The sequence below is a fragment of the Leptonychotes weddellii genome, chromosome 9 (genome assembly GCF_054177405.1).
Source record: "Leptonychotes weddellii isolate Sample4059 chromosome 9, ASM5417740v2, whole genome shotgun sequence".
Classification (NCBI taxonomy): Eukaryota; Metazoa; Chordata; class Mammalia; order Carnivora; family Phocidae; genus Leptonychotes; species Leptonychotes weddellii.
In genome coordinates, this window is record NC_138377.1 from 73,100,161 (window position 1) to 73,125,252 (window position 25,092).

At 43.0% G+C, this 25,092-nt stretch overlaps 1 protein-coding gene across 1 annotated transcript in view; it reads left to right on the forward strand.

The window, feature by feature from the left end:
• EIF2AK4 (eukaryotic translation initiation factor 2 alpha kinase 4) overlaps window positions 1-25,092 on the forward strand; it is an 87,982-nt gene that overhangs the window by 42,110 nt on the left and 20,780 nt on the right. The window contains exons 9-19 of the mRNA XM_081831847.1: window positions 3,479-3,646; window positions 4,325-4,482; window positions 7,659-8,110; window positions 8,615-8,678; window positions 11,065-11,148; window positions 12,464-12,586; window positions 14,776-14,880; window positions 16,949-17,003; window positions 17,791-17,870; window positions 20,688-20,789; window positions 22,428-22,481. Coding sequence (XP_081687973.1) covers window positions 3,479-3,646; window positions 4,325-4,482; window positions 7,659-8,110; window positions 8,615-8,678; window positions 11,065-11,148; window positions 12,464-12,586; window positions 14,776-14,880; window positions 16,949-17,003; window positions 17,791-17,870; window positions 20,688-20,789; window positions 22,428-22,481 — 1,445 coding nt within the window. The remainder of the gene's footprint in view (window positions 1-3,478; window positions 3,647-4,324; window positions 4,483-7,658; window positions 8,111-8,614; window positions 8,679-11,064; window positions 11,149-12,463; window positions 12,587-14,775; window positions 14,881-16,948; window positions 17,004-17,790; window positions 17,871-20,687; window positions 20,790-22,427; window positions 22,482-25,092) is intronic.

The window sequence follows — 25,092 nt, forward strand, 5'->3', positions numbered from 1 at the left end:
TTTTTAAAGATTTTATTTATTTATTTGAGACAGAGAGAATGAGAGACAGAGAGCATGAGAGGGAGGAGGGTCAGAGGGAGAAGCAGACTCCCTGCCGAGCAGGGAGCCCGATGCGGGACTCGATCCCGGGACTCCAGGATCATGACCTGAGCCGAAGGCAGTCGCTTAACCAACTGAGCCACCCAGGCGCCCCAGTCTAGGTAGGTTTTAAAATTTTCTTGATTACTGGCGCAGTTGAGTTATGGTGACAGTGGACTTCAGAAACCCAACAGGATGTGTATACGGATGTTCATTGCAGTGTTGTTTTGTACAAGTGAAAAACTGGAAATAATCTAAATGACCAACAATAGGAGAATGTGTATGTAATGTGAGCAAGTTCTGGTAAGCTCAAAGAGATCTTGAAGTACTGGGCTTGGAAAGATCTCTAAGACACATGTGTAATAACTGTGATTTATAATAAATATATTTGGTCTTCACCCCTGTTTCAAGCACAGAGCTTTTTTTTTTGGCTTGGAAACTTGAGGCCAATAAAAACCCCAATGCCGCCTTTTTTTTTTTTTTTTAAGTTTTTATTTAAATTCCAGTTAGTTAACATATAGTGTAGTATTGGCTTCAGGTATAGAATTTAGTGATTCATCACTTATATATAACACCCAGTGGTCGTCACAAGTGCCCTCCTTAATACCCATCACCCATTTAGCCCATCCCCCACACACCCCCATCACCCCTCAGTTTGTTCTCTATCTGCTATTCTTACTAACGTTTTGCAGTTGACATAACTGAGACACAGACTTAATGATGCTTTGTCATGTGCCTGGCCAGCACCGAGCTCTTAAAACCATTCCCTCTTTTTATGTTAATGAGGTGAGTTTTGGAACTCACCTGAGGAACAGGGCTGGTTGCCCGGAGAGCTGACATGAGACCCATGAATAGAGAGGAGCTGGAACTTCCAGTCCCACTTCCCAACCTGTGGGGTGAAGAGAAGGACTGGACATTGAATCGATCACCAGTAGCCAGTGATTTAATCAATCATGCCTATATAATGAAGCCTCCATAAAAACCCAGAAGGATGGAGTTTGGCGAGCTTCCGGTTGGTGAACACATAGAGATGCTGCATTTCTCTGCAGGAACAGGTGGCTGTTCCTGAGCTATATCCTTTCATACGAAACTGGTAATCTAGTAAAAAAAAAAATGTTCCTTTGAGTTCTGTGAAGCACTCTAGCAGACCAATTGAACCCAAGGAGGGGGTTGTTGGAATCTTTGGTCTCTAGCTGGTTGGTTGAAGGCAAGGTTGCGATTAGCATCTTCAAGGGGTTGGGGGGCAGTCTTAAAGGAATGAGCCCTCAACCTGTGGGATCTGATGCTATCTCCAGGTAGGTAGTGTCAGAATTGAGTTGAATTGTAGGATACCCACCCAGCTGGCGTTCGAGAATTGCTTGGTGGCCCCCCTCCCCCACAGCCCTCCACCAGTGGAATTGTGTATAGAACCTTTTACATGAGCAAATGAAAAAAGCAAGTTGAGGATAATATAAGATGATGTCATAAAAAAATATATATCCACAATATATCCACAAAACAAAACTATCTTTTATACGACTGTGTTAAATGCGTAAAACAAGTCTGGAATGACAGACACTAAAGGAGAGGAGAGGAATTGGAGAGAGATGGGGATTTAGTCAAAGACTTTATCATAATCAGTAATGTTTTAATATTTGTACTTTTTTTGTTTTACTGATGTAATTAAAAATAATCTTAAATTTAGGGGAAAAAACCAGTATCTTACACAAATGCTTTTATTGTGATCTTGTCCTTTTCAAGGTATGAAATTAGGAGTGCTTTGCATTTTAGTGATGACATAAAAAAATATAATGTTACCCTTTAAGGTAGTTACTGCCACCACTTTATAGCTACAGGTGATAAGTACAGAATTCACAATGATGGTTGGCTTTTTTTTTTTTATGTTACGTTAGTCACCATACAGTACATCATTAGTTTTTTTTTTTTTTTAAGATTTTATTTATTTATTTGACAGAGGGAGACACAGCGAGAGAGGGAACACAAGCAGGGGGAGTGGGAGAGGGAAAAGCAGAAGCAGGCTTCCCGCTGAGCAGGGAGCCCGATGCGGGACTCGATCCCAGGACCCTGGGATCATGAACTGAGCCAGAAGGCAGACGCTTAACCACTGAGCCACCCAGGCGCCCCACATCATTAGTTTTTGATGTAGTGTTCCATGATTCATTGTTTGCATATAACACCCAGTCCTCCATTCGATACGTGCCCTCTTTAATACCCATCAGCAGGCTAACCCATCCCCCCCACCCCCCCCAAAACCCTCAGTTTGTTTGTCTGTCTGTGTGAGTCCATAGTCTCTCATGGCTCGTCTCCCACTCTGATTTCCCCCTTTATTTTTCCCTTCCTTCTTCTAATGTCCTCCATGCTATTCCTTATGTTCCACAAATAAGTGAAAGTTGGTTGGTTCTTTTAAATTCATTGTTGGTAATTAGGGTCAGGTGCCACCAAGTGGTGCTACTTGGGTCATTGTCATAAAAGTCAAAGAGTTTAGATTAGTTAGAACAGTGGTTCTCAGAAACCACCTGGACAGCAGGGTAAAGCACAGATTACTGCCCAAACCACCAAAGTTGCTGATTTACTAGGACAGGGTTAGAATAGAATTTGTAGCAAATTCCCAGGTCATACTGGTACTGATGCTCCTGGTCAGGGACCCCACCTTAAGAACCACTGGGTTAAAGGTATGGCTTGTCTTCACTAAAGAACAAAAAAGACTTACACTTACTAGAAACAAGGTTCTAGGAATGAGAATGAAAAGAAGTATATGATAAAATGTGGGACTTTTTAAAAGTAGTCTGTAACTGTTACCAAGTTACATCATACCATGAACAGGCTTCATCCAAAGTTTGTTGTATTGGGCCCCCACGCTGCATCAGCCATCAGATTTGCTTTTCTTTTGGAAAGCTTTGGTTTTCACTGGTCCCTGGAGAAGCTTAGTGTAGGATGGCAAGTCACTGAACTATTTAGTGGGCGTGAAAATTCGTAATTGTGCTGTCTTAAACCCATGAAAAAAAATTCTTCTATGAGGTAAGTCTTCCTAGAGACTATATATTTTTTGTCTTTTTTTTTTAAAGATTTTATTTATTTATTTGACGGACACAGCAAGAGTGGGAACACAAGCAGGGGGAGTGGTAGAGAGAAGCAGACCTCCTGCCGAGCAGGGAGCCTGATGCGGGGCTCGATTCCAGGAACCTCGGATCATGACCTGAGCAGAAGGCAGACATTTAATGACTGAGCCACCCAGGCGCTGCAGAGACTATATATTTTTTGATATTTTTGATTCCCACTTACACCCAGCCTGGTGTTCAGCGTGTTTTCACTTAAGAGTGCATTTGGGTCCATAAACAACATGAGTTCTCTAATGTGTATTTACCTTAAAATAGACCCATAAATAAAAAATAAACCCTTTGATTAACGAGATCAGTGATCATTTTCTGTGTCGCTGAGATTCTCTCTTCCCTCTCACTGAGGTGTGTTTGCTTGGATGACAAGGAAAGATGGAATGCCCAGCAGTTGCTGAAACACAGCTTTATCAGTCTGCAGCCAAAAATGTCTTTATTGGAACAGAGTCCTGAAGGTGAGTCTGTTACCACTCTTTTCTTGAAAGCCTGTTTGACATAAATTATTTTGAAAGAACGCAGAAGCCTAAGGCTGGAACAGACTGCCTGGATCATTTTTTTTATCTATTTTATGCTGAGCTGCACATAAATCCATTCATTGCATGTGTACTGTGTGCACAGAACTGTTTTGCCGTCCTGGTTTTCCCAGCCTCGATGGTTGGAGTGTCCGTTGGGGTAGCCTCTCTTAGTGTCAGGTACCCTTCTGGTCCCGTCACCTTACTGCCACGGAAGTAGATTTCCCTGTTGCTGCTCAAGGAACAGATTAAGGAACCTCAGTAGAGCTGGGGATGGGTCAGGAGACCCAGGTTCGGGTTCTGGCTCTATCGAGTAGTCATTCCTTTACTGTGGGTGTGTGTGTCTGTGTGTGTGTGTGTGTGTCTGTGTGTGGTCCGTGTGTGTGTGTGTGTGTGTGTGTGTGTGTCTGACTTAGCCCCGCCCATAACCTGGGTATATTCTACCTACTTGAAGAAGAATGAGGTGAAGAAAAGTGTTGAAGGGTCCGTGCCAGGGAAGAGGTCCTTGTTCAAACTACGGGTTGGGTCCTCTTCTTCCAGCCCTGGCTTTGCTGTTGGGTTTTGCATCTCTCACTATTTTTCTGATGCCTTGTTTGCCTCTCCCATTTTGTTTTATCTCAGATTCTGGAGGACAAGATTATGTTGAGACTGTTATTCCTAGTAAACAGCTACCCAGTGCCGCATTCTTCAGTGAGACACAGAGACCGTTTTCCCGGTATTTCATTGAGTTTGAAGAATTACAACTTCTTGGCAAAGGAGCCTTCGGAGCTGTCATCAAGGTGTGCTGCGGAGTTGTGCCCAGGCCCTTCTGAGTTCCTTCTTGGTTCCCTTTCCGCAGACTTAGGGAGCTCTTTTTTGAGAGTGGGGAGAGAAGTAAATATGACCATTTGAAACTATGATCTTCGTCGCCTTCGCAGAGTTAAAGGCTTTACTTAAAGTCACAGTGGACACATTAAGAACGCATCATTTCCTCCTTGCTTGATACAGTGCATTAACGAGAAAACCACATGATTATCCCAGGGCTTCAAGTGGAGCCAGGCCCTCTACGTCAAGACCATTTTGCTGTGCTGTGGTTCAGAAAGAAAATTGTCCTTTTTGTCCCATTTGCTTTTAGAGGTGCTGTGGATAAAAGGGCTGCAAGGTTAGAGCTGAGGTGGAATTCACTGGGAAATGGCTCCAGATGGTCTCAGTAGCTTTCACTTTCCAACTGTTACTGAGAAAGAAAATCAGTGGTGTGTTATGAAGGTGTGCTGTTCTTAGGTTTTCTCTTCTGCTTTCTGGTCTATTTGGGTGACTTATGATTACCTGCCCTTTGAGAAGGAGATTTCAGCTGTTCTTGTGTAATTTAAGGATTTTGACTTTAGGAGGCCCAGGCTAATATTGTTGATTAAATCCATATAAGACATGTTACCTTTCACAGAATAGAATGGCCCACCATCAAGAGGGCATTTATGCCTGTTGAGGATTCTGAGAGTGTTATTAGGAAGGGTTACTGGTATTACTGTGGAAGGTCTTTTACAACAACCCAAAAAATAAAAAGTTTTTCTGTGGTAATCAGGGACAGAAAGACAGTCTTAAGTTTCCCAAAAGGAAGTTAGAGGATCATGGAAAATTTTCAACTTTCTTCATGCAAGTGTAGACATTATAGTTAGGTGGTTAAATAGACCTACTGTGGCAGATATCTTGATTGGGTAATCCCGGTGCTGTTCAGGGGAGTGGGTGATTGATGTATATATTATTCCTTTAACTCTCGCCGTAATTTTGATCAGGTCCTTTAACTTGTTTGTATTTTCAATTCTTGAACGTGAGACATTATCAAACTCCCATTTCCTTACAAGTACTTAAAAATGATGAGTAGGCTCATTTAATGAAAACGTCTAGTAATTTAAGCTCCTAGGTTCTCTTGTGGTTTTTCCCTCTGAGAGGCCACAGCCCTCACATTCCATCTCTCTTTCCGGGTTAGGGTAGGGCATTCTGTTCAGTCATCTGGCATTTCATGAGCAGTTGGCCCCATTATGGTTCAGGTACCTTTCCACTGTAATAAGTGAATCCCTGGGAGTTTGCAGTGTAGTGAGCTCCACACCCCGGTCAATGACTCCAGGCATTTGTGATGTGTTCTGAGACTCAAGGTCGAAGACAGTGCCAAGACTTAACCACTGTTTCCTACTCTGTTAATGTTGTAGCAGTAAAAGAACACGGGCCATAGCTTTTTGGAGCACGTTCCATATTTCAGGTTCTGTGCCAGGTGGCTCACAAACCTTGTCTTTCAGTTTCATGAAATTGTTACGAAATAAGTATTATCCCCATTTTTCAGATGAGGGAACTGACCTTCAGAGAAGTTACATAATTTGTATGAGGTTACCTACATGCAGTAAGAGATAAATCAGCATTCATACCTATATCTGTTCTACTCAAAAGCATGGTTTTTTGCCACTTTCCACACAAAGGTAATCTGAAACTCAATTTTATAGTAGTCCTTTCTCATTCTAATCGAAACCTATGAGAATGATGCTTTATTTTGTATTTTGTAATCAACTAGTTCCTCCCTCTGCCCATGGGAGTTGTTCCTTTTCATCACCTCAGTTGACCTGATATTGGGTCCAGAATGTTCTCATGAGCAGAATTTTGTAAAAGTTAACTTCAGTCAACCCAGTGGCATCCTGTGACTGCCCAGGAGAAAGGGTCTCTGTGCAGGTTGTGGAGACTTTGAAACTTTCTCTTGTATTTTACTTGTCTTTATTTTATTGTGTTCTTAATCACATTATTCTGGTCTTAAAACATATCATCAGTTATAAATCTTAGTAACGAACATCTTAGTACAAACAAAATCAGTGGGCAGTAATTGTGTTGATACCAGTCTCGTTTTACTGAGCCCGTTGCTCAGTGAGGCCTTGGTCATAAGTGGTTTACTCACCTCACGCATTTTATCCTAAAGTCTGTCACCTCTGAGGTGAGGGGAGTGGTGTACATGCAGATGAGAAAATGGAGTTTCAAGGAAATTAAATCATTTGCCCAAGTTTACACTGCTTGATAAGTCCGGAATTAGAAGTTGTATTCAGATTAACATTTTTGGAGTTTAATTTGTGTTTAGTGACTTGAAGTGTAAAAAAAAAGCTTGGAGAGAAACTAAAGTTCTGAAACCTCATATTGACTTTAGAAAATAATTAGTATTTTTTTTTTTTTAAGATTTATTTATTTGATATAGAGGGAGAGACCGTGAGCATGAGCAGGAGGGGCAGAAGGAGAGGGAGAGAGAAGCTCAAGTAGACTCCCTGCTGAGCACAGAGCCAACACAGGGCTGGATCTCATGACCCTGAGACCATGCCCTGCGCCGAAACCAAGAGTCCTCACTTAAGGAATGTACCACCCAGGTGCCCCAAAAATAATTAGTATTTTTTTTTTTTTAAAGATTTTATTTATTTGACAGTGAGAGAGGGAACACAAGCAGGGGGAGTGGGAGAGGGAGAAGCAGGCTTCCCGCCGAGCAGGGAGCCCGATGCGGGGCTCGATCCCAGGACTCTGGGATCATGACCTGAGCTGAAGGCAGACGCTTAACGACTGAGCCACCCAGGCGCCCAGATAATTAGTATTTTTTAAACAGGGTTAAAATAATAATTTCTTAGAATTGAGATATCAGATGTGATACTGGAAAAGCAGGAATGTAATTGTCGGTAAAATTAATGATTAAAATGGAGGTCGTGTTTTCTCCAGGTCTCTTGTTAAACTAACTATTGGTGTCGTTTGGGGTGAGATGTTTCCTACAGATTTCGGCAGTCAAGACTTTATCCAGCGTAAGAAGTCGAACTATGTGGCTCTCGACTGTAGCTGTTGCTTCTCACTGAGAACTCTGGGCTCCCCTGGGAGGGCATGGGGTGACAGGCTACAAATGCTGGTCTGCGAGGCTCCCAGTGGCTGACGGGCACCGGGTTCCTTCCCCTCCCCCTCCCCGCGGCAGGTGCAGAACAAGCTGGACGGCTGCTGCTACGCGGTGAAGCGCATACCCATCAACCCGGCCAGCAGGCACTTCCGCAGAATCAAGGGCGAGGTGACGCTGCTGTCGCGCCTGCACCATGAGAACATCGTGCGCTACTACAACGCCTGGATCGAGAGATATGAGCGGCCGGTGGGCCCGGGGATGCTGCCCCTGGACTCAGACTCGGACTCACGGCCCCAGGCACGGGATGGGCGAGCTTCGTCCCAGCCGCCAGCGCACAACAGTGGCCCCGACGGCCCGGGCAGCTTGGAGGCCGCCGCGCCCCCGCCCATCCTCAGCTCGGTGGAGTGGAGCACATCGGGCGAGCGCTCGGCCAGCGCCCGCTTCCCCGCCGCCGGCCCGGGCTCCAGCAGCGACGAGGACGAGGACGACGATGAGGACGAGCACGAGGGCGTCTTCCCCCAACCCTTCCTGTAAGAGCATCAGCGGGGGTGCAAGGCCCGCGCCCCGGGAGAGGGGATTCTGTTAGAAACCCAGGCTGTCACCATGTTGAGGTACAGAATTGTGTGTTTAGAGAGGAACCAGATTCAGTCCAAAGGGATTTATTCCCTACAGTCTTTAAAAGATCTCCAAAATCCACACCCTGGAGAAAGGAAAAATAGAAATTCCTTTCAATACCTCATCATCTTAGTACCATTGATAGAAAGTTTTTAAAGAGCATTCTTTTGGATAAGGGCTTCCAACTCTGGTACATTTAAAAACTAACCTGGAATCTTGACATAGGGCCAACTGCCGTTCTAAAAAGTCAAGAATTAAGATCCTAAAGTTTGTGCATCTCAGAAGCCACCCAGATCCATCTTGACTTTCCTTGTTTGATTTCATCCTATCCAGTTGGATACAGTTGATCTTAACTCTTAGCTATGGAATTATAATAGGGAATTTGATTTCTTTATAATTTCTCTGTTTCTCTTTTTAAGACCTGCTTCAGATTCTGACAGTGATATCATCTTTGAAGATGAGAACAGTAAGAGTCAGAATCAGGTAAGTATATAAATAGAAATTACACCGTTTTATCAGGGGTGGGCATGTAAGAAAACAAGTGTTTGTTGTTAGAAGCCCCGGGTGGAACAGTAAAGCCTCACTCTGATAGGCAGATATAGAAACATGATTATTTAATGTATATGCTACGCCTGTGTTTATTTATGGGCCTTAATTTGTCCACATAACTGAACATAACTGCTTTTAGAAGAGAGGAGTAAATTGACATGCTGGTTTTTGTTTTGTTTCTTTAAATGAAAACTATCTCCTAGAAGATTTGGGGGTACTTGATATGGTTGGGGATAGGGATTGATTTAAGTAATTAAACAGCCTTATTATAGAGTTCTGTTGTCCTCTATGACCAATTAATCCAGATTATTTATTCTCATAAACCACCATCTAGAACAGTGTTTTAGCACTGAGTCATGATCCTGTAACAGGCTATGAAATCAGTTTTCAGGGCCACAACCAACTATTTTAGTGCTATAGGGAAGAGTGGAGACCGTGCATCACACTAGGAAAGGTAACCTGTTTGTACACCATGTCTCACGTGAGTATGTGAACTGAGTGTGATACAAAATACATTTCTTCATGTGGACTATGGTCTGAAAAGTTTGAAAAACACTGTTCCAGGCCTTGGACCCCACTCAGTTTTGCATCTTCTTCTGCCCAGACCAGCAGAGCCCCTGAATGCTGGTGCATGGCACTGACAACTAGGAGTGTCCGTCGTTGGTGTAGAGGAAACTTCCATGAGAGGGGGTTGAGTGCCATGACTGTATTTCCAGAAATAAAAACAGAATTACAAGCAGTTATAAGGCTGTATTCATAGTAGATAAAGAAAAGTCTACATGTACACCCTGTTAGATAAGCACTTAAATTAATTGGAAGGTTTGAATGTATTCCCCTGCATTTTTTAGAAGTAATCCCCCCCCTTTTTTTTTATTAAAAGCACCTTAAAGTCCATTTGGTTTAAATTTATAAATTATAGGGGCACCTGTTTGGCTCAGTCAGTTAAGTATCTGCCTTCGGCTCAGGTCATGATCCTGGAGTCCCGGGATCAAGTCCCACTTTGGGCTCCCTGCTCAGCAGGGAGTCTGCTGCTCCCTCTGCCCCTCACCCCGCACATGCTCTCTCTCTCTCTCTCTCTCAGATAAATCAATAAAATCTTTTAAAAAATTATAAATTATAACCAACTGCTTTGATTTTAGCATTAGTTAGGCATTTAATTATTATGAGAGCACCAAATTTATAATCCTGGTTTTGCTCAGTTAAGGGCAACATCCCAGGGGCATTCTAATTGATGAGTGGAAGCCTCCAAGAGATTAACAGTCTTCTACAGATAATCCCCAGGGTATGTAAATGATTCAGGAGTAGAACTTGATTGTTTGCAGAACAGGGGGGCGTTTTTTTTCCTTTGCTAAAGGAAAAATGTTGAGAAATGCTTCCACAAACAAACTGTAAATCAGAAACCACCAAATGCTACCTAATGCTTTTTCCTCACCCAGTCCTTTTTCCCCAGGTGGTGGTGTTGAGGGGAAATACTTAAAAACATTTATGAGAAGAATGAAAGAACTTTATTTTTTTTATTTATTGGAGACACGAGCAGGGGGAGTGGCAGGCGGAGAGAGGAGCAGACTCCCCACTGAGCAGGGAGCCCGATGTGGGGCTTGATCGTAGGACCGTGGGATCATGACCTGAGCCGAAGGCAGATGCTCAACCAACTGAGCCACCCAGGCGTCCCCAAAAGAACTGGAAAAAAAAAAAAAGGAACAAGAGTAAGAAAATGAGCTGTAGGGGAAGAATAGACTAGCCGTGTGGAAAAGCATTCCAGAAGATCAGTCACAGTTAAGTGGCAGCCGGGTGCTTTTCCCTCAGTGGTACAGCCCAGAGGGCGGTGTGCCTTTTGGTAATATCATCATATTTAAGTTGATTTAGCTAAAGATGGATCTCTCATCTTCTGCTTCCAAAGTAAGCCTACCAGCAAAGAAAGGTAGTCCATTAAGTCTGAAACCTTAAAATATTAGCCTGTACACATTCTTCCTTTCTTACCCATAGAAAGATACCCGTGGTAAGAAAGAATGGACTTGACTTGGAATCTTTCTGTAGATCGCACAACTGTAATACCTACCTATTTCTTATTTGCCCCCATCATTATGCTATATAGTGACATACCTGTAAACTGTACAGTAGAGTCAGGTAATAGCACAGTTGCCTTTTAAATGCTGGAAGCATCTAAAGGACAGTGGCTGCGTTCTGCTCAGACCTCCCCTCTGAGGCGACAGGATGTCCGGGTGTGTGGCGGGGCGGGCACAAAGGACTTGAGGGTGGTGATGGTCATGTCCCATTTCAGCTCCCATTTATGAGTTCCCCCACGCTCCTCTTGGATTAGGATGAAGACTGCAGTGGGAAGAGCAGTTGCCATGAAAGTGAGCCATCGGCGGCCGTCGAAGCCGTGCACTACCTGTATATCCAGGTGAGGCCCTGGCGTGCGTGCGGCTCGGGTCACAGCCCCTCCCGGTGGTCGCTGGTGGGGATGTTGCAGGAGGCTAGAGCAAGTAGCAGGAGATGGCATAGGGCGGTGGTTATGGGCTCCGGACTCAGGCTGTGTAAGTTCTCATCCTGGGTCCCCCAGTCACAGCGCTCAGGCAAGTTTCTTTTCGCATTCTGTGCGCATCCAGCCATCTCAGTGACTTGTGAAGAGTAAGAGAAATCACATCTTTAAGAACACTCTGCCTCCCCCGCAAGTGAATAGGGCCATGGGGCCTTATGAGTATTTGCAGTCCTGTCGGTAAGTAGGCAGATCTTTAAGTGTCAGACACAGAGGTATGTGCCAGAAGCAAAGCCTCAGACAAGTGTAGTGTTTCCAAAGAGACTAATTAGGTGGCTGCTTTTAATTATTCCATAATATAAGTATCTCTGAGGTACCACTCACACACAGGATAAAGCATTTGTCCTCTAAACCACTAACTGTTAAGTCTGTACTCCGTGCATTCAGTCTCTGGACAGCTATGAGTCAGAAGGACATAGGGGAGGTAAGTCTGGAGGTGTGGTAGGATCACAGTCTGGTAATCACCGGCCCTCGTGAGGGCTCGAGGATGAGTCAGAATCTGGAGGTGGTTATTCAGAGCATGAGGGGATGGTCCTCTCTTTAAAAACAGTGAAATCCTTCTTCATGAGAAATCTCAACTCTGGCACTGGTTTGAAACCCATAGGCCAGTTTCATAAATCAAAGGCTACATGCTGATTGAAGATGTAAATGATACTGCATTGTTTTCTGATACATTAATATTTAAGAAGGGGTGAGAAAGAGCCTTGTCCTGGATGTTTGGATATTTATAATGTTTTGCTCTAGACTTGAAGGTCATTGTCGATAATTCAAAGTATAAACGAGAAAGGCTCTTGACATCATTAGATTTTTAATTAGCCTTTCTTGGAAATTTGGGTTTGGAAACAGTCGTGTAAAAGAAATAAAATTTTACTTAATTCTGTTTTTTCATTATTTGAAAAATAAATTATTTATGATAAAAATTTTAAACAAGTCTTATTTTTTAATGAATAATAATAATAAAAATTAAAATGGTTATGTTGGGGTGCTGTGATAATGCCTCTTTCCCCCCAATTTTTCAAATACTATTGGTTTCTTTTCTCAAAAAAAAACTAAGCCTTGCCTTTAACTACTTAAAATCCACGGTACATGTTTTAAAATGGAGGATTACATTAATTGCCATTGTCTACCTCAATTGAAACCCTATACAATCAAATGCTGCCTGATTTGTTCTTGTCCCCAGATGGAGTACTGTGAGAAGAGCACTTTGCGTGACACCATTGACCAGGGGCTGTATCAGGACACCATCAGACTCTGGAGGCTTTTTCGAGAGATTCTGGATGGACTGGCATATATCCATGAGAAAGTAAACTTTATAACATTTCATGCCTGAAAACTTACGTTTATATAAAACTTATGACAAAAAAATATTGTGAGATTGGAGAAAAACAGAAACAGAGGGAAAGTTATGGGCATATTGAAATTTATTTTTATAGGTCAGACATGTCAAAAGACAAAATAGTATAAGGTATCAAAGTTCAAAGAAAAGATTGAAGGTTAGGACAGGGGTCAGCAAACTGTGGCCATGGGGTCAAACCAACCTCTACCTGCTTTTATACAGCCCGTGAGCTAAGAATGGCTTTTACATTTTTTTAAAAAAGATTTTATTTATTTGGCAGAGAGAGAGAGCACAAGCAGGCAGAGTGGGAGAGGGAGAAGCAGGCTCCCCACCAAGCAGGGAGCCCAACGTAGGGCTTGATCCCAGGACCCTGGGATCACAACCTGAGCCAAAGGCAGATGCTTAACGAACTGAGTCACCCAGGCACCCCTACATTTTCTTTAAATTTTTTTCATTTTTTAAGTAGGCTCCGTACCCAGCATGGAGCCCAGTGCAGGGCTTGAACTCAAAATCCTGAGATCAAGACCTGAGCTGAGATCAAGAGTTGAATACTTAATTAACTGAGACACCAAGATGCCCAGCTTTTACATTGTTAAAGGATCATAAAAAAAAAAAAATCAAAAGGAGAATATTTCATAACACATGAAAACTCTGTGAAATTCAAATTTTAGTGTCCACAATAAAGTTTTATTAGAACAGGGCCATGCTTTTTTGTTTACATATCGCCTACGGTTGTGTCTGTGTTATAGCCGTAGGTTGAATAGTTGTAACAGAGACTGTATGGCCCATAACGTGTAAAATATTTATCTGGCCCTTTAGAAAAAGAGTTCTCCAACCTCTGAGTTAAGTGGAAATGTTTCAACACACATAAAGTGCAAGGGCGATTCCTTGAGTTGTTTAGAATAAAGTGAGTGTGATTAATAAAGGCCCAGTTATTTGATTCTACTTGGCTTAGTCCTGTCCTTCCTAGGACCATGGGCAGAAAGTCATCTAGCAAGGGTAGAGATGAGACTGAGAAACACAGCTCACCACAATTTATAAAGCTAGAAATTGTCATGACAATGTAAATGCTAATGGATCTAGCTTCAGGATGAAACACTACTTACATTTTAAAAATGGGATTATCTAATGCATTGGGCATTGTAAATACGTTTTTTTCCTTTGCATAATTTTCTTTAACCTTAGAATGTTTTCACTGTCCTATATTTATACTAAAAAGCTAGGACTGTAATTTACACACCTAGTTTATAAATGATTTGGTGGGGTAAGCTTGCAAGGTTGGAAATCAAAGTGAATTCTAATGATGGCCGTTAGAACTCTGTACTGGGGTATCACCCGGAGTACTAGAACTGTGCGCATGTGCACTCTTCCTCTACATCTTAATTTGCTCAGCATCTGCTAATCATCTGCTGGGTATGTAATGCTGTGCCACATCTAGAAATGCAGACACGCACAAGCATATAGCAAACCCCATACTTGAGAGGGACTTGTTCTTTTTTGAAGGAGCCAAAATTTACCTTCATGTAACAGTAAGGAGATCATACAATAAAGTGTTTTTATTATTTTTAATTATTTCCTATATTACAGTACCTGAAACGGTAAGCATCATAAGGATGCCATTAGGAAGGGCAGAAAGCCAAGTTCATGTAACAGTTAATCATTGAGCACTTATGTGTGTGCTGGGGATGCAAGTTGAATTAGAATCACTCTGAAAGGCTTTGTAGGGGAGTTGGCACTTGGAACTGTTGGCACAATTCAAGTGAGTGGAGAAAACAAGAATTTTTGAAGCAGGGGAAATAGTGTGAAGAGAGGAATAGGAGAAGGAATGAAATGGTGTGTGTCTCCCCAACCAGAGATGCAGCAGGGTTTTGTGATGCCACAGAGAGAAAGAGATTGGGAACCTGGTGGAGGGGGCCCTTGGATGCCACCAGGGAACCATTTGGGTTTGACTTCTCTAGGACCACCAGCAGGTGGACGGGGAGATGGTGGCAAGGTCATTGGCAGGACAGTCAGGGGCAAGTGGAGAGGCCAAGACAGTCTGGGCCAGTGTGAGGGAGAAGACCTCATCTGCATCTGCAAAGGTTGGCCTTTGAAATGAGGAAACAGGTGAACCATAAACTGTGCTTGGGAAACAGTTCTTTGCTCTCTTCCATCAGGGAATGATTCACCGGGATTTGAAGCCTGTCAACATTTTTTTGGACTCCGACGACCATGTAAAAATAGGTGATTTTGGTTTAGCGACAGACCATCTAGCCTTCACTGTGAGTATTTTTCAGATTAGACTATGCCTAAAAAATGGACCCGGGTGCCTTGATTATCCTGTCTTGCAACACTTTCATGGTTATGAGTTGATTGAACTCTGCTCTGTAATCCCCAGGAAATTCTGCAAGTCTGAAGGGGTGAGCCACAAATGATCCTTAAGGCTTTGAAAGGATGAATACATTGTAGTGAGGATGTTCCACTTGAGAGACATAAAATTATTGGTTTGTGGATGATATTTAGGTCAAAGGCATATAATACTTCATGAAATAATTTGGTCGTTTGGTCTACCATGCCAGCCACTGGGCTAGATGCTTTACCCTTGAGGGGCTTTTCGTTAGTTTAAGGAAATAGAGCTCAAAAAACCATGGAACACCAGAAGAACTAGTCCTAGACATCATTATAGAATAGTTGTTTAACGTGCAAAGCTAAAATAACGTGGAGTGAGAGAAATAGTGATATAAGAGCAAAAGGCAGGAGAAAATTGACATGTGGTTATGAGGACCCAGAAAGGCAATATAAAGAAATGAGCATTTTGGATGGGCCTTAAAGGATGGGTGGGAGTCCAGCAGGCTGAGATTGAAGGCAGACCAGGGCAAGAGATCTGAAAGAGAGAGAACAGCATAAGCAAAGGCCCTGGGGTGAACAGACATGACTGTTGGGAGGCCAGCATGTGGTCTGGTTGGTTAAAACTGTGAAGCGTTAGGGGAGCAGTGAGGATGCTGGAAAGTTGGGGAGTCTTACAGGTGGCAGGCCTTAAGTGCCGGAGGAAGAGTCTTATAAGTCAGAGTTACTAGGCACAAAATCTCTAGTACACACCATTAATTCTAAGGGTGGTCAGAAATTTAGACCAGTGGTAAGAACAACCATAGGGACAAAACTGAAGGCGAGGTTAGGAGTGGAGAGGGAGAAAATGGAAGGGGGACAGTGAGGGCGTGGTCCTGAGCAGAACAGCGGGGCATTTTGAAGAGTGCTAAGACCAAGGAAGGGCCTTATGAAGGGCATCTTGATCCCCAAACCAAAGAATTTAACCTAATATCTGGAGGCTGTAGTAGTTGGTAGATAAAGGCACAGGCTGAGGAGGCCCCCTGACCAGGGCTGTAATCCTTTCCCTGCCGCCACTTTGTGTTGTGACCTTGGGCAGGTTAGTTAACCTCCCGGTACCTCAACTATATGACGTGCCTGATGCTAGAACCTACTTCCGAGAGTTGGCAGCAGGATAAAATGAGAATACAGGTAAAGCCCCCAGAATAGTGCCTGCCGTTGAGAATGTGAAAGATGCTGTTACGCATGGTGGTGCCTGTGATAGGAGCCCGTGGAGTGGTGATTCAGGGTAGTATGTGAGATGGTGCTGTCACGGATACAGCTGAGAAAGGCAAGGCCATCTGAGAGGGGCTGGCAATGACAGTGGAGAAGATTTGGTGACCAGCCTCTAGGAGAGAGGAATAAACATGGACCCACATCAGGGAACAGCCGTGGGAAAGTTAGAAAGTGAGTTTGTGGTGCTTGTTCATATGCTCTGAATCTTCCTAGTAAATAGATTCTGCTTTGGCATTTGCAATGTGAAAATAAATTGGTTTCTCTTTTGGGGCTTTCTGCCCTGAAGGAGGAGTTCCTCCGTGACCTGCCCTTCTTCACCTTCTTGATCTCAGGGGGGTTTCTGGGGAGTCCCGCGTTAGCAGGCTAACTAAACTAAAACTGTTGAGAGCACAGAAAAAGCATTATTGTAGTTACTCTGTTTTCTGTGTGTAGTTTTTCAATCAGTCTTGATTTAGAAATCGAGAGGCCATTCCTGTGGAATAATGTAACATTTTTTTTTTTTTTAAAGATTTTATTTATTTATTTGAGAGAGAGAGACTGAGAGAGAGAGCACATGAGAGGGGGGAGGGTCGGGAGGGTCAGAGGGAGAAGCAGACTCCCTGCCGAGCAGGGAGCCCGATGCGGGACTTGATCCAGGGACTCCAGGATCATGACCTGAGCCGAAGGCAGTCGCTTAACCAACTGAGCCACCCAGGCGCCCCATAACGTAACATTTTAATAGTGATAGTTGGCTGGCTTGTATTTTTTTAGGCTGACGGCAAGCAAGATGATACGGCAGATCACTTGATTAAATCAGACCCCTCAGGTAAATCCAGAAGACTGTGTATTCAATTAATGGATTAAAAAGAGACCACAAAGGTTTTCTTCCCTTATTTTCTCTCTTTCTCTTTTTTTTTGCACATAAAAAAACTGCAAATACAATGTATACCACCTGAGGAGCTTGGAGATACATATATACCCATGAAACCACCCACCTCAATCTATCATATCCATAACCTTCAAGTTTCCTCCTGCCCTCTTAATTATTATTATTATTATTATTATTTAATTTTGTGACAGGAACACTCAACATAAGATCTGTTCTCTTAGGAAAATTTTAAGTATGCCACACAGTATAAAATTTCTTAATCCGAAACCTGTTTTTCATCTGTAAAGATTTTATTCTAAAGCAGATTACAATTACTCGTTAAATTAACAAAATCATGAACATGCTTTAGTTTTTTCCCCTCTTCACTATATTGACTGTTCCTCGAAATTTCAAGAAATTAGAGCTTCAGTTAGAATAATTGGCTCTCATGGATAGAGTTACACTTTGACCCCACACAGTAATGTGAGGTTACCTCATGACCTGGGACGTCTGGGATCTTCTATCTGTACCGCCCCTCTGCAACAGCAAAGACCTCCTGTGGCCATACGTGACTTCACGTTAATCCCTCGGTGAAACGCATGCTGCTCCTTCCTCTGAAGGCAGTGAACAGTTAACAGATCATGCCTCACTCCTAAGAACTCCCTCCCCGCTTTTTAAATAAAAATTTGCCTTACCTCTTAAGCCCCATTATGAGAAAGGTTTCCCTTTGTCTTGTTCCACGCAGGTCATTTGACTGGGATGGTTGGTACTGCTTTATATGTAAGCCCAGAGGTCCAGGGAAGCAGTAGACCCACGTACAACCAGGTAAAGGGGAAGCTTTCTGGGAAGGGGAGGTCTCTAGAGGGAGATAGTAGTAAGACATCAAGATCACAGCATTTGGTGTTAATTACCAACTGAAATAGGGAACATTCATTCCCTTGATAGATATCCACACTTATATTGAGTTGATTCCACTGAAGCTGGCCCTGTTGCTAAGGACCTTACAGTCCATCCATCCAAAGAGGATTTGCACTAATCTCGGTCTTAAGCTAGGCCCCAGGAATACAGAGAACAGGACAGTTGGCTAATAAGACAGGTGTCTTATTCCAGCCCTTGGGGAGTTTAGCCTTTGGTGGATGAAACAGGCAATATACAAGTGAAAAAAATAAAATAATCACAAATTGTTAAGAAAAAAAATGGACGCCAGTGACCAGAGAAAAATAGGGGCATCATCTTCAGATAAACTGACCAGAGAAGGCTTCCCCAAGAGGATGGCTTTAAAGATAAAGAAGGGAAAGTCACATGAAGTTGGGAGCTGAGGAAAAAAGGGTATGCAGAAGAAATAGCATGCATAAGGAGAAAACTCTGAGTGAGCACTCCCTTCTCACTTGGAGATGATCAAAAGGAACGTCCAAGCAGCTACAGCGTGGTGAGCGATGGGGGAGAGAGGCATGAAGTGAAGCTGGAAAGGAAGACCGGGGTCAGATGATGCAGGGCCAGCTTAGTCATGGTAAGGAGTGTGCACGGGGAGCCACCGCAGGGTCTTGAGCAAGAGAGTTTGCTCCATCTGCGGCTGGAGGCTTTGCGGAAGTCAGGTGGGGTGGCTGCTAGCTGGAACCAGAGTGGTGGCAGTAGCAATGGGGAGACGTGTGCTCGAGTAAGAGACATGGAAGGGAGTTGCCAGGCATTCCTGGTGGAGCAGATGTTGGGAAAAGGAAGGATGATAGGACAGTGCTCAGGTTTCTGGTGGAGCAGCTGGGAGCAGGCTAGTTGACCAAGATGGGGAGAGACAGAGGAGGAGACAGAAGGAAAATTCCATTTTGGGGGGCATGTTAATTTGGAAATGCCTGATGAGAGATCCAGTTAGAGATGTCCAGTAGGTTATTGAAGGCTCAGGACTTGAGTTCAGAAGAAAGGTCCGAATCAGAGGTATCCATTTGGGAGTCATCAGCGCACGGATGGGATTTAAAGCCGTGAGACCGGATGGGATCCCTTAGGGTGAGAGTGTAAAGCTAAATTTCAAAAATATGTTAGGCAGGCAGTTCACATCAGAGCATAATTTTAAGGCTCACGGTGAAACCCAAGCATGGGTTTCAGTTCTGACAAGAAGCGCTGGGCAGTGACATGGAGTTACACAGACCACCAAATACCCAGCGGGCGTGGTGGGCGGGGAACTCCTCGGAGTTCAGTTTGCAAGATGTTAGGAAATTCTTAGAGGCTCTTTCAACCCTTTGCCTGAGCATTTACCCCCTTTGAAATTTACCCAGAGGAAACAACAACATCCAAAAAGATGGGTATGAAAGGGGTTCATCACAGCATTATTCAGAACAGTGAAAAATACCGGTGTTTAAAAATAAATGGTTAAATAAATTATGAGACTTCCATGTAATTGAGTACAGTATGTCATTAAAATCATGTTTTAGAAAAATGAAAACTATTCATGCTACCTTAAGGGAATAAAAGTTACAAAATGTATGGTTCTAGTTTTATTGTGTGTGTGCGCGCGCATTTAAAAAACCTCGGGAGGGGGGCAGCTATCTCAGACATACAGTAGTAAATATCCTTGAGCAGTGGGATGAGTGAGTGCTGTTTTTCTTTGTGCTTCTCTGGATGTTTCACATTTTCTACAGCCAATGTGTAGGAAATGCCACAGCAGATGTTTGTTTTTAAGGCTTGGGAGGTCACTGGTGATAATTAGAGTCTCTCCTACTAATCCTTAAGTCCAAATTCATGCCAGAGTTGCCCTTGAACGTGGCTTGTGTGCCTGTGAGCAGTTGGCTGGGAACAGTCTTCCCCTCAGCAGGACTGTGCCGGCTACCTCAGGCACGCCGCCTTCTGCTCATCATCCTCGCCTCAGCATCTCCCTACCTGACACTCTGCACGGACTCGCCCCTTTTCTTTTTTAGTTGCATTTCCGTGTTCTGTTAGGACTAGTCACATGGTCTCTCTGTGGAGCCATTTTTCTGTCTTCATGGGTATGGCTTTGCAGTCAGCAGTTGACCTCTGCTGTCAACAGCAGGTTTTGGTCTGCGTTCCACTTTCGAGATGATTTGTAAAGGTGCAAAGCAGATTCCTTTGACAGGTCTCAGTTGTCCTTGCTCTTTATTTATTTTTTTTTTTTAAGATTTTTTTTTTTTTTTTTAATTTGACAGGGAGAGATACAGCGAGAGCGGGAACACAAGCAGGGGGAGTGGGAGAGGGAGAAGCAGGCTTCCCGCGGAGCAGGGAGCCCGATGTGGGGCTCGATCACCGGACTCTGGGATCATGACCTGAGCCGAAGGCAGACGCTTAACGACTGAGCCACCCAGGCACCCCTGTCCTCGCTCTTTAGTGATTACTCTCAGTGTTTAGCCAGTAATTTTCTATGTCTATGTATATAGCTAAACCAGTGACAATGAATTTTCAAGGGAAGTGTTGAGACGTCGTACCAAATATTTTATCTGTACTTTATACCTGTGTTGTTGTTGTTTTTTAGAAGAAATCAAGTTTTTTTTTTTTCCTGGCGTGGCTTGTTTTTCCCTTATGCAAACTTGTTTCCAGCTAACAGTGCTCGTTGTCTAATTCCCTGATAAATGACATATTCATTTATCAAGGAATTCATTCATTCAAGGCTGTCTAAATACAGTTCCTTTTACTCCTTAGAAAGTGGATCTCTTCAGTCTGGGAATTATCTTCTTTGAGATGTCCTATCACCCCATGGTCACGGCCTCGGAAAGGATCTTTGTTCTCAACCAACTCAGAGATGTACGTATCAGATATTTTAATGCCTCAATTTCTAGCACCCAAATCTTAGCATGGACATCAGAATTTAATGCAGGGTATTTTTCTGGTATTTATAATAGGAAAGAGGCAGTCTTACTATGACCTATATTTCTATATTTTTTTTAAGATTTTATTCATTTTAGAGAGAGAGAAAGAGTGCCTGCCAGTGCAAGTGGGGGCTGGGGGGTCGGCAAAGGGGAAGGGAGAGAGAGAATCTCCACTTGCGGTGCGGGGCTCTGTCTCACCACCCTGAGATCACAACCTGAGCTGAAATCAAGAGTCAGACACTTAACTAACTGTGCCACCAGGTACGGCCCCCCTCCCTTGGTTTTAAAACAAAGGAGGGATCCAGAAATTCTGCAGATACCAATATAGTTGCAACAATGGGAATAGGTTATAAGGATAATGGATATTTAGTTCTAGAAATTAAAGGTTCCAACTTAGTGGATGTAGTGGTAATGCCTAAACAATACCTCCATGCCCAGACGTTAAAAAGGGTCTGAGGAAGGGGCGCCTGGGTGGCTCAGTTGGTTAAGCGGCAGCTTTCGGCTCAGGTCATGATCCCGGAGTCCCAGGATCGAGTCCCGCATCGGGCTCCCTGCTCGGCAGGGAGTCTGCTTCTCCCTCTGACCCTCCTCCCTCTCATGCTCTCTGTCCCTCATTCCCTCTCTCTCAAATAAAAAAAAAAAAAATCTTTAAAAAAAGGGTCTGAGGAAGATGTCAGCCGCTCGACTTTTTTTTGCCCAGTGAAATCTCCCTCTGTGCTCTTGGGATTAATCCTTGCCTCAGTTATTGCCCAAACTACAAGGGACTAACGTTACCAGTGCATGAGGCCAAGGAAGCCCACTGCAAACAGCACTAGGATGAAAGTAGAGAGGAAGGTCCAGGTGAGGGTGATGGAGATTTGCAATTCATGAGCAAGAGATGCGAAGAGCCTTCCTTTTTCCTGAGCTACAGTCCTCTATGCCGACACTAAAAACACTCCTCTAGGTATTTTTGAAAACTGTTGAATTATTTCCAGTACAGCATGGACCGTGGTGTTCACAAAGTTTGGAGATAAGTGAAGTGATTACCATGTCCTTGCCTTGACTTGGAATGCTCCTACAGAATTATGTCCTGGATGAAGTGCCTTTCTTTAGTCTAAAATCCATGTTTGTTCCCTCATTTCAAGAATATCTAAACTGTAAAAAGAAAAAAATCAAAAAACCAAACTGGCAAGTTCATGTTATGACTGAGATCTTATTTAACAGAAAGGTGAGAGCTTTTCAGCAGGTAGAGGTTTCAGTATTAATGTTTTTGTTTGCTCTTTGTTGGTGCTTTGGTGTTTTTTTGCCTCTTTTCATCTGTGTGTTTACTAAAGTTATTTTGTCTTCCTCTGAAATCATTCGATTTTAAAATACTTTGTCCGGTGCTTTCTATCTCCGAGTCTGTCATTTGGGTCATGTTTGTATTAAAATAACATGTATGTACTTGGAACAATGGGCATTGGGTTTCAAGAAGGTATCACTTTGAGTCTTACCTTTTCATTTCTGTCTTTGATTTTCTTACCTCTGGGGAATAAATGCTCTCACTGTGGCAGTTTGCCAAGCACTTGCTGATTTGAATATTATAATCTTTTAGCCCACTTCGCCTAAGTTTCCAGAAGACTTTGATGATGGAGAGCATACAAAGCAGGTAATTTTCTGATGGTTTCATTACAGTGTCTTCACTCTTGGGTTTTAATCACTGTTTTTCTTTTTCAATTAGTCATCTTCTGCCACTCATTCTCTTGTGCCCTGGGAACAGTGTGGGGAAAAAATATCAAAAGGTGAAATGCTTAAAATGTTATTGGACTTGAAACACACCAAAAAAAAAAAAATGCCAAGGACTGGCACAGAAAATTAGCAAACTCCAGGGTTCTTTTGTGTGGTTCATTGTGCTTTTGAAGTGCTGTTTGGAACCTTGGCTTAGCTATCGGAGGAAAAGAGAATGCTTTTAGATTTCATTATTTTAGAGAAATCTTGGAACTATTTAAGAAAAGAAAAATACAATTTAAAACTATAATTTTGTTCCATTTTGTAGTTAAAGTAGCTCAGATTGTAAAGGGGAAGACTAGTCAGTCTGATGTTAATAGTATTTTAAAGTAAAATACTTTCTCCTCCGTGCTAGAAATATCTGAGTATGCGTGTATGTAACTCCTGTCATGGGGTCTGTGGCACCCAGCTGATTTGAATGAATAATGGGTAGTGAATTTGTGTCTTGTGCCTCTGGTGTGCATTGCTTTTTCGTGCTTGGCGGTTTGTCGTGGTAAAGCCTTCTGTGGTTGGTACTCCTGGCGTATGGAAATTTATTCCTGAAACTGACTTTTCTTAATTATAATCAAGGCAAACTCCCTTATTTAAATCACTAATGTTGAGGACAGAAACCCAGCTAGAGTATGGCATTAGTTTGCAATTTCTTGCTTATTGGTGATGTATCCGGTTGGACGAGTCACTTAACTAATCGAGACTTTAATTTTCCTCACCTGTCAAATAAAAGGATTAAGTACCTTTTATTTATATCAGCACTGGCATCCTATAATTCGGTAGTATTTAACATGACATTTATTTATGGCGAGAAGGACCCCTTCTGCCTCGTCTGTTCTGTTAGTGAAGGACCACTGGATAATACACCGTGTTACATTTCTGCTTCTTTAGTTTGCTGTTATCACTGAGTTTTTTAAAAAAGATTTTATTTACTTATTCATGAGAAACAGAGAGGCAGGAGCAGAGGCAGAGGCAGAAGGAGAAGCAGGCTCCCTGCAGAACAGGGAGCCCGATGCGGGGCTTGATCTCAGGACCCCGGGATCATGACCTGAGCCGAAGGCAGACGCTTAATAAGTGAGCCACCCAGGCGCCCCTGTTATCATTGATTTGAACGGAGTTGTTTCCTGTGTTTCCAGATGTCATGAATAAATGTTCATTTCAGAGGCCTCTCCCTGTAACATGGTCAGTCTTACTCAGTAGTCCCACATGTTGGCAGCTGTGGGGTCTGTTTTCTTAAGCTATAGACACGAGAGCAACTGTACAAACCATTTCTCTCGATAATGATCGCTCGCCTCTCACAGGTATGTACTCCGTGTGTTTGGGCTGGAATGACTTGGTCCCTGGACCACAACCCCTGCTCCCCAATACATCACGGTCGTTGCTTTTTATCTGAAAGGAGGCAGCCTAGAAAGTGCTTCTATACTGAATAACACGAGTGTTGCTCCACAACAGAAAGAGAGCAGTGTAATGGGGTCTGTATTGCTGAATAGGGTATTATTTTTACCAGTTTAATTTAATACAGCTTTTCATAAAAGCCGTATCCTGTCAGTTCCTTTCTTATGTGTGTTAATTTCTTCTTTACATGTGTGTTAATTTCAGCCTAAGACAGAGGTAAGCGTTGGGAGGGCCGCTGGGAGAGAGTGTATTAAAAACACATAATTAGAAGATACTTAATAAATTTGACCTAAAAGTTGAGATGTTTCTGATCTCAAGTATTTCTCTCTTTCTAAGTCCTTACTGTACATGAGAGAATTAAGGACACATGAAGAAACCTTTCAAGCTTTGGGTTGTTTTCCAATAGTTCCCTGCTTAATTGAGGTAGTGACTGTGAAGGCGTGGTAAATGAGTAACATAAATCAAGAGAATTCCAGGGAGTGGCATTAATACAGATAGCATAAGGGGAGAAGAAAAAATGAAAACAAGATGTAAGGATGTCAGCAGCTGCTACGCATTATAATTTCTACTAAAATCAGGCATCTAGAGATAATTGTTTTATGTTTCTGCACCCTTTTTTAGACAGTATTTTGTGTGTTTATAAGTATGGCCAAAGTTCTGCTTCTTTGTAGTTCTTGAGTTGAGGATTTTTTTTGGTTGTTTATAACAATAAAATATAAATAGGGCCCCTGTCATATTTATTTATTTGAGAGAAAGAGAGCACGAGGCAGGGGAGGAGGAACAGAAGGAAAGGCAAACACTCTCCGCTGACGCTGGGCTTGATCTCGTGACCCCAAGATCATGACGTGAGCAGAAATCAGGAGTCAGACACTCAACTGACTGAGCCACCCAGGTGCCCCAGTGTCTCTGCCTTTTAAGAAACACCCTGTTACAGTGTTGCACAACTATGTGGCCATAATGAAGTGCAGGGAAGGGGGAAATGACAGATGCAGAGATTTCAGAAATACCAATTAAAATGCACCAACTACGTGCAAGAAGTAGGGTGTCTTTTCTTTGGTTTGAGCCAACCACCAGCTTGTCAGAATTCCAGAGCATCATCTGTTGCC